General features: G+C 45.2%; 2 protein-coding genes across 2 annotated transcripts; one reads left to right on the top strand and one right to left on the bottom strand.

Moving 5' to 3' along the window:
• LOC117896180 (beta-arrestin-1) lies at positions 1–5,426 on the bottom strand. Its single transcript, XM_034804264.1, has 2 exons — positions 4,552–5,426; positions 1–2,672 (listed from the first exon to the last, which is right to left on the bottom strand). Exons 1-2 carry the CDS (start codon positions 5,171–5,173, stop codon positions 1,822–1,824), a joined length of 1,473 nt encoding a protein of 490 aa, XP_034660155.1. The 5' UTR covers positions 5,174–5,426; the 3' UTR covers positions 1–1,821.
• Positions 5,427–6,500: 1,074 nt separating this feature from the next.
• LOC117897581 (DNA-binding protein modulo) lies at positions 6,501–8,729 on the top strand. The gene is made up of 4 exons (XM_034806535.1): positions 6,501–6,871; positions 6,952–7,255; positions 7,349–8,086; positions 8,153–8,729. Exons 1-4 carry the CDS (start codon positions 6,626–6,628, stop codon positions 8,512–8,514), a joined length of 1,650 nt encoding a protein of 549 aa, XP_034662426.1. The 5' UTR covers positions 6,501–6,625; the 3' UTR covers positions 8,515–8,729.
• Positions 8,730–9,009: the final 280 nt, after the last annotated feature.

Here is a 9,009-nt window from a genome sequence, read left to right as displayed (position 1 = left end):
TTTGTGCAGGCTACAAAAGGATTCCTCTTCGTAGGTTCTCCTCCGACTTACATGTGTATGTACGAAATATATAAAAAGGTATTATAAAAACTTTACAAATAATGTTGAAAATTTGATTTATATTTGTCCGAGACTAATTTCTTAAGCAATTCTGAGGGATATTATTCATGGGCACATGCTGAGGCTATGGCTTAAATGCTTTACACTCGCTCTGATGTACATTTACTTTATATATTCACATATGTATCAATATTATTTAGTATTCCGTCTACACATACATTTAAATTGCTCTATATATATTTATTCATTTAATTCTTGTCATATTGTATCCATTTTAACCATTCTGCAATGCACAATTCATGTTAATTACCTTCATCGGGGTTTTCTTTATTGGTTTTTGCTTGTTCCAGTTTCAATCAATCATTCCGTCACATTCTAAAAAACATTCTAACAAACCCATACGCTCGGTGTGAGCGTACTGGCACACGCCTTATAAAAATGCACTTTAAAATATGTTCACATTATATTTACACATCATTTCTGTTGTTTCTGCTGGTGGGGGGAGGGCACTAAAAACAAATTCGAGCTAATGTTCGCATTAAAAGCCTTATTTTAGATTATTTTCATAGTTTTTATCAATTTTAGTTGTCCTAAGCGTATCTAGAATTTTTTCAAGTATTTTTATATATCATATAAGTCATTCGTAGCAGGCGCCGCCCATAAATGAAAGGAATCAAATGTATACTCTTTTTTTTACTTTTCATTGAAAAGGCTGTCATAAAAATATATAGATATAGTGGAACCAATTCCCATTTGTGTGTTTCTAAAGTAATGTGCGTTTCGTTTTCGTTTCTTTAATTTCGATTCCGAACTTGGCCAATTGGGAGCAGAAGTAAAGCCACAGGAATTGGTTAGAAATCATTAAAGCAACCCAAAATGATTCGTGGAAGCGTGCTGATATCGACTATGTGGATCATGTGAGTTATTTTGAATTACATATTTCGCATATTTCCACAATCATACAGAATCTTTTGGTAGTTTTTAACGTTAAGTTTCCTTGCATTTTATTCCTTTCCAATTACATTAATTATTCTTTCCATACAAGATGGTATAAGGCTTAGGCTTTTCACTCTGCTTCTGCTGTATAATACATAATCCGAATTGGCTGCTCCGATAGGGCAAGCCACACCACAACGACAAATCAAACATTGTCCCCTGTGCTAGCCCCATAAATCTCAGCTTAATGTCAAACTTGGGGGTTTGTGTGCGCATATTTCAATCGCTAAGGATGGGCATAACATAAATGAACAGATTTTGTGTTTCGTAGATAAATAAATATAATTTTTGTGCATTCTTTCAACTGTTGCAGGCGTGGGTGTGTGTGTGGTAAATTACATGGCGTATCTGTGTGAGTGTTGTGGGGGGCATGTGTATGCGTATGTGTGTATTTGTGTTCGTGTATAGTTTGTGTATTTGTTAAACAATTTCACATTTTTAAAATTCGTACACTTTCAGCTTAACTCTATTGATACTAGAACGTATGGCCTACACATATCAAATAGCTTACACCAAAAAACTATTTACCGTGGCTATTGGCTACTGTATAAAACTTTACATTAGGCTGCGGCTGCGCGAATTTCTCATATATGATACAAAATGCCGAAATATGACGAATTCAATAAGTTGGACATTCAAAGTTCTGTTCTTGTTCTGTTGTGCACGCGTGTCCTAAAACCGATCGAGCACGTCAGCAGCGAGCTCTAGGCTCGACTACAGTGGAATCGAAAGTTCTAGGGGGACGGGGCACCAGCCAGCAGCGATCTAGGCCTCCGTTTCGGCGCCCTTCAGACGCAAGCGGGCAAAGTCCTCAAATATAATGTCATCATCCTGCGCCTCCTCATCGTCCAGCTGGATCAGATTGGTGGTGGTGGGCACATCCTGTTGTCCCTGGTCGCCACCGGACCCTGATGCGCCGTCTACTTCCATTTCGCCCAAGCTGAGCAGGGGCGCCGCCAAGCTGGCCCGCGGCGATCGCTCGCCCAGCAGCGGTGGCTCCTCCTCCTCGGGCTTGGGGTGCATTAGCGTGAACGGCAGCTCGGCAACCAAGTCGCCATTCAGCAGCGGCGAGCTGATTAGCAGCTTAACCTTCACCTTGTAGTGTACCATTATGCCGAGACTCTCGCGCTGGGCGGGGTTGGTGATCAGAGTGCTGGACGCCAAATTTGTGTCCTCGTGCTTTAACTGTCCGTCCAGGGCCAGGCCCCATTTGTCCTTGTTGTTGGCCAGCATGGGGCACAGCTCAAAGACCTTGGACAGAGTGAAGCCCGGCGCCACCTGGCATCCATCCTCCGATTCGATCTCGGCCACCACCGACTTGTACTGAGCCGTCGAGAAGAGGCAAATGTCGGCGAATTGCCGCACACAGACCTTGATCTTCTTGACCGTTCGATTGGAATTGTTGGCCACATGGACATTGATCGATATCTTCTCGCCATGATGGTACAGTTCCTTGTCCAGGCTGGCCTCCAGGTGGATTTTATTCGGCTTCATCATGAACTCCTTGCTCACCTCAATCGATGGCTGCTCGCCGGCCTTCGATGGGGCATACATGACCTTCCGTATGGTTAGGCGCACCGAGTTCCGTTTGTGGGGCTTGTCCTCGACGTGCTCACCTAATGTAGGATACACATAATTAGTAAAGGCCTCTCTATCCACTTGACTGGAATAATATCATGTGACGTATGCATATTTGGCTTGGAGGTGTGTCACTTGTATCTACTATGCCTAATGCGTGTGTGCGCGCTTGTGTTTGTCGGACTGAATGAATATGCTTAGTTATGTGCGTCATAGATGCGATGAATGGTAGGCAGGCCAACGGGCATTGTAGCCAGATGAATCAGTTGTACAAAGATCCCCACAAATTCCGGGAATGTACATACAAGGGCATAGCGGCAAGAGATGCTTTAGAGCCCAGATACAGACAGCTCAATGCCAAGACTGCTCGGTTTGCTTTTTTCTGTTCCCCCCAATTGAACGAAATGCTTTCCAAATTGAAGATCGTAAATCGTGCCGCGTCAAGAGGGGCAGAGTTAATTGTTTATGCCAAAAACATGGACGCAAAGCACATTAAATAAACAAATCAACAAACGCCAAGTAAATAAGAAAAATGAAACGGCTGTCTGGCGTTTGAGATGCCGAAACATTGGATACCCTAGCGGCTAGGGTGCTGCTGCCAGCAAATCTAAGGGTTTGGGTGCAAAGCTTAGAGACGAAAGCTAGTATTCAATCTGATAATTAATGCCGATCAGCAATATATTTGTTTACATTATAGAGCAGGAAATGCTCACACTTGGGCATAAATGCTGACAGAGATCCACAGTGGGTGTGACGCTCTCTCGAACGCTTCTGTGAATAATTTTTACGAAAATCTCACATTTAGTGCATTGCAACGGTGGCCTAGCCTAGCCGTATCTATTCCATTCTATTCTATTCTATATGTACATTTGTGCATACATACTTATGCCAAGGCCCACCCAAATGCCAATTGGGATCGCCGACGCCCCGCTCTTTCATTAATCTCTTTATGGCCGCACACAAATTGGCAGCGCCGTCGCAACCAGATAAGAATGAGCGCCAGCAGGCAGCCCAAAATTAACGGACAAAAGGCAAAAACAGATAGCAATGTGTGCCAAGTGCAAGCGAGATGGCCTGCCCCGTCCAGGATGGCACTTGGGCGGAGAGGTGTGTTTGTGTGTGTATGTGGTGCGATTGCCCAGTGCGCGTGCGAAACGCAAATATGCGCGCGTAACTTCCATAAATCGCAGCTAATTTTTTCGCTGAACAAGCGGCAATCGTATATTGTTGTTAACTTATTATTACAAATAAGGAAAGGGGGAGAGAACCGCTCTACGTTTTAAGCTTTTGCAAGTAGAAAACAAAAACCCACCGTCCCCCTGCCAGCCCGTTCCACTCTTCCAAGAATCAATTGAGTATTTTTGTGTGTGTGTGTTGGGAGGAGCATTGTGGAAAACGTCAGCAAAGTCAACGGGAGCGGCAGTGGCAGTAGCGGCGCCTAATTAAAGCCAACAACAATATCTCAACTGTGATACAACCCCACACGGTCTTAACTGTGTAGAGTCGGATTCCAATTAGAAGCGTCGAATTCCAATTAGGTGGGACGCTGCGTCATCAAACCTCCAATGACATTTTTGCGCAGTCCCCGCTGCCGCTCCATGTAGACGTAGCTGGATTAATTAACCCCGCGTGTCCGCGTGACACATGCGCCACATTATACATGTATACTACTCCACATATACACATACAAACACACTGTGGAATGTGGAAATGTACATATTTATGCATGTATTGACAATGCCTTCTGCCGCTGTTGCAGTCGCTGCTCATCAATGATTTTGACTTTGCCTGACCGGAGCACCACACACACACACACAAAATCAAACATACACGCACACACGCACATAGTACATTAATAATGAACGCAACAAGCCCTCGCCTGCCTGCCTGCCAGTCAGCCATATGCCAAAGACTCACCCACAAATGCTTTCAGCTCGTAATCCACACCGCAAGACTTGCCCACATCTCCGGGGGCCGGCTGCAAGGACACCGAGGCGGGGCAGTAGGGTGGCACTTCGAAGTAGAACGGATGTGCATTGGGGCCCAGCTTTTTAATCAGCCGCTCCTGAAGACGGGTCATCGGGCGTTCCAGTTGCATGGGCGGGTAGATTTGCTCATGCGCTAAATACAGGTCCTTGCGGAATGTCAGCCCCAGGACGTCCAGGTCCTCGCGACCATAGCGAAAGGCGGCCAGCACCTGGCCAAACACCTTGCGATCCTTGACATATTCGGGATCAATGAAGACCACCCCATCAATGGGATCGACGTGCGACACATGGTCTACAAAGTCCCGCTTGCCAAGATACACGGTGATTTTGCCATTGGACGAACTCTTCTTGAAAACACGAGTGGCCTGCCGCCGTGAGCTGGCATCGCCGCCAGCCTCGTCGAGGCCACCGCCCCCGCCACCATCGTTCGCAGTGCCGGCCGCTGCTACGTTTGTGCTGGAACCGTTCCCGTTACCATTGCCTGTCGTGGATATGGCCGTTGTGGAGCCACCGCTGGCTGCTCCGTTTGTGCTGGGGCTCAGTGTGTTCATTGTTGTAGTCGTCGACGTTGTTCTGCCTGCTGCTGCTTCTCAGTTCCTTGCCCTGTGCCTTGTTGTAGCGGCCCGTGGCTGGCTCTGGTTCCGGTCGCTCTGTCTGTATCTGCCCCAAAATGTTTACTCGCACACACGCTCTTCGCTCTTTGTTTTTAGCACTCCTCGCACTTGGAACAATAAATATGTGCGTTGGTGCTGGTGCTGCAATTTAATTTTTTATGTGTATACTTTATCGCTTATCGATAAGCAGTGTACGAAATTAATAGGGATGTGCGATATGTGCGTATCTGTTACTGGTCACGAGACTCCTAAAATATCACCATTCGCATTTGGCAATTCTGTGCTGATAAGCTCTCGCAACGCACTTTTTATTTCAATGCCCTTTCAATTTAACCAATAAATAATAGCCAGAGGCGGTGACCTGTCCTTGGAGCTTATCTCTAAATAAAGTACAGATGAAATCATCGCAAAGTAAGTACTATCGATCGATTCTAATTTATGGCGGCATCTAGGGTTGGAAATTCTGGAACGTGTTGCGACGTTGCCACATCAATTTACATTTGAATATGAAATTCGTTGTAATTCGTTGACTCTATTGTGAACATGAAAAGGAATTGCTTTTCCAAAAGAATCCAAAAGATTTAAAGTGTGATTACAAAGGAAAGTAATGTTTTATAATGTAAGGAGAAGAAAGGAAAGGAATTTCAAACTATTAATAGAGACTTTGAAAATAAATCTCAGAATATTAATGGCAATTATCTAAGCGAATTATGTTCTTCTCAAGTGCAATTGCTTACGATTCGAGATCAAGAGCGTTGCAAATAAATAAAAGTTTTAGAGACAGAAATTCGGTAGGAAAGGAAAGATGATGGAGTAGTGGTATCCTTCGAAACAGTCACAATCTCAATCCACCGACCGAGAAAGTATCCATATCGGTATATAGTACATACAAAACATATGAAAAGTTTAATTATTAAAAGCAGTTGATTAAATGGATTTATAATATTAACTATGGCAAATATATATTTTTGGTTGTCCTTTTTAGTTTTAACTTTATTATGCAATCAATTCAGGAAAGGTGTGTCATAAAATCAACAAATTCTGCGGAGAATTAAATGATGATTTGAGTAAAATTATATTTTTAAAGCTGAGTAACCCAACTAGCTGGTAATATTAAACTGAACATCAAAATCGAGGAAAATGATTTTAGATTCACGGTATATTTTGCGGTATATTTTGAAAATGAAAAAGTATATTTCGGTATATTTTCGAGGCCCTCACGGTATATTTTATCGATAACTACGCGGTCAGGTCACACTGACTATTACCACGTGCGTTTTTTTTCACTTAAAATTAAAACCACGCGTTGTGCACATTTTCGGCGACAAATTTGCTGAAAGTAATAAATTTTAATTCTCCTGACTGACAATAAACCTTTTAACTAGCAAAATGGCACAAAAGAAACGCGCTGCAGCTCCGGTAAAGAAGTCCGAGAATGGTGTAAAGAAGCCAGCCGGCAACAAGCGTGGTCCAAAGGGAAAGGCTGCTCAGGTCGACGAGGAGGTTTTGGCCACCCAAACGCAGACAAGGCAGTCCAAAAAGAAGCTAGAGCAGCAAGTGGAGCAAAGCGAGGATGAGTCCGATTCCGAGGAGGAGCAGAGTGCCGTCAAATTTGAGGATGGCAGCGATTCCGAGGTAAGTGCCAAAGAAAGCGCGCCGCTTCCCTAAGAGCCGTAAGAAAAACCGCGTGTTTTGTGTTTTTTTTTTCTTTGTAGGAAGAAAAAGTTTCAGATTTGATTGATGATGAAGCTGAGGAAGACGATGAAGAGGAAGAGAGTGACGATGATGAGGAAGAGGATGATGATGAACCTGGACAGGTGTCAAATTCGGGAAAACAACTGACCGATTCCGAAGACGAGGCCCCTGCTGAGGCGCCCATAGCCAAGAAAGGCAAGGTAGCTGCTCCAGCAGCAGCTGCGGCGTCACCCAAAAAGGGCGGCATTCCAAGCATCACCGTGGGCAAGATTCCTGTGGAAACTCCCAAGGATCAGATTATTCATGTGTCCAACATACCCAATGGTACGTTAATTATCAACTTAAGCTTCTCAGTTCATAGTTTTTTCTGGTTGTTTCATTTTAAATGTAAAATTTCTTTTTATACTTTTGTTGCAGAATACAAACATCTTGATTTGGTTGCTCTGTTCACCAAATTCGGTCCCCTCTCTGCTGTGAATCGCATCAAGGGAAAGACTGACGGCAACACCGTGTTCATTGCCTTCGAGACATCCGCAGCGGCTAAGGCCGCTTTGGAGGCAAAGGAGAAAGCCTTGACTTTCTATGGCAATGTTTTGGCTGTTGCGCGGCCATTCAATAGGGATGACCTGAACAATCGCACTGTCGCCGTGGGACTCATTGGCCCCAAGACCACCAAAGAACAGTTGTCGGCACACTTTGCCAAGGTCGGTGAAGTTGAGGCGGTCAACCTATCGAACAACCGCAGCAACCCAACGGCCTTCGTGCGCTTTAAGACCACCGATCCAATGCCCGAGGCTCTCAAGCTGCACGGCAGTGAGTTGAACTCTCGCTTCATCAGCGTTCGCGAGCCCTCCTACAAGCTCAACTCGAAGAAGTCGCCCGAACGCACTCTGATCGTTCAGAATGGTGCCAAGCACGAGTCGTTCAAGTCCGATGTCATCGAGAAGATCTTCAAGAAGTTCGGTGAAGTCGAGGACATTGATGTTGTGTGCACCAATTATGTGCTGGCTTTTGTCACATTCAAGGAGGCCAAGCAGGCCGAAAAGGCGCTGCAACAGCTCAATGGCAAGACTGTCAGCGATCTGGAGCTCAACTTGGAGCAATACACATTCAATACCTCGCCACGTACCGTGCTGGTGACAAATCTCACAGCAGGTGGGTTTTCTTTTATATTTTTGTGCATATTCGCAGCATGCTAATTCCTTGTCTTTGCTTGCGCAGATGTCACTGAGAGCGACCTGAAGGAATTGTTCAGCGAGAGCGGTAAGGTTGACACCGTCACCTTGCTGTCACACAAGGCCCTGGTCAAGTTCGCCACCAACGATGGCTTCTGCAAGTCCTTCCTGTGCAATGAGCGAGTCTTGAAGAACCAGCCCATATTCCTGGAACCCAACTCGATGCTGAAGCACAAGCTGCTCAAGAAGAAGTCGTCGACCCTAAATCGCAACGGCAATCGCCCCCCATTTCCACGTGCTGACGGGCCACCAAAATTCAACAAGTTCGGCAAGAAGCCCTTCAACAAGCGGCCAGCACAGGACAATGGTGCAAAGCCAGCATGGAAGAAGATCAAGAAGGAGGTCTAAACTTATTTTAGACTTAGTCTTAGGTTAAACCATATACACGGCAAAATCCCCCTCCTTCTTATAAGCCAATGCGAAATAGAGCATTGAATTTAGTCATTAAGTCAAGAGCCCCCAACCACCACCATAAAATATTTTTTGTATTTTGCCCGATGTAAGGGCTGCCATTCACACCACCGAGCCAAAAGCTAAATAAAAGAGTGTCGAGTAAATGCAAAGCAAACGTCTTTTGTCGTCTGCCCATAAAGGCTGTGGGCCAATTTCCCGAAGAATTGTAAAACTTGGTGCGAGAGCAAATTGCAAATTACCAGCACGTACATATACTCCGCGTTTGGGTGTACGGGGTGTCTCCTCCTTGCCCCCCGTCGCGACAAATGATTCATTACACTTTGCACACGATGTCGCCGGTCGAGTGATTCATGCAAGCCAGCCAGCCAGCCAGCGCACTTAACACGCAAACATTTTGATGGCCCTGCTGCAGTGGCGCTCCCCATGGCC

The sequence above is a fragment of the Drosophila subobscura genome, chromosome O (genome assembly GCF_008121235.1).
Source record: "Drosophila subobscura isolate 14011-0131.10 chromosome O, UCBerk_Dsub_1.0, whole genome shotgun sequence".
NCBI lineage: Eukaryota > Metazoa > Arthropoda > Insecta > Diptera > Drosophilidae > Drosophila > Drosophila subobscura.
The sequence above is the reverse complement of the archived record's forward strand: the minus strand, read 5'-3'. Positions and strand labels throughout refer to the sequence as shown.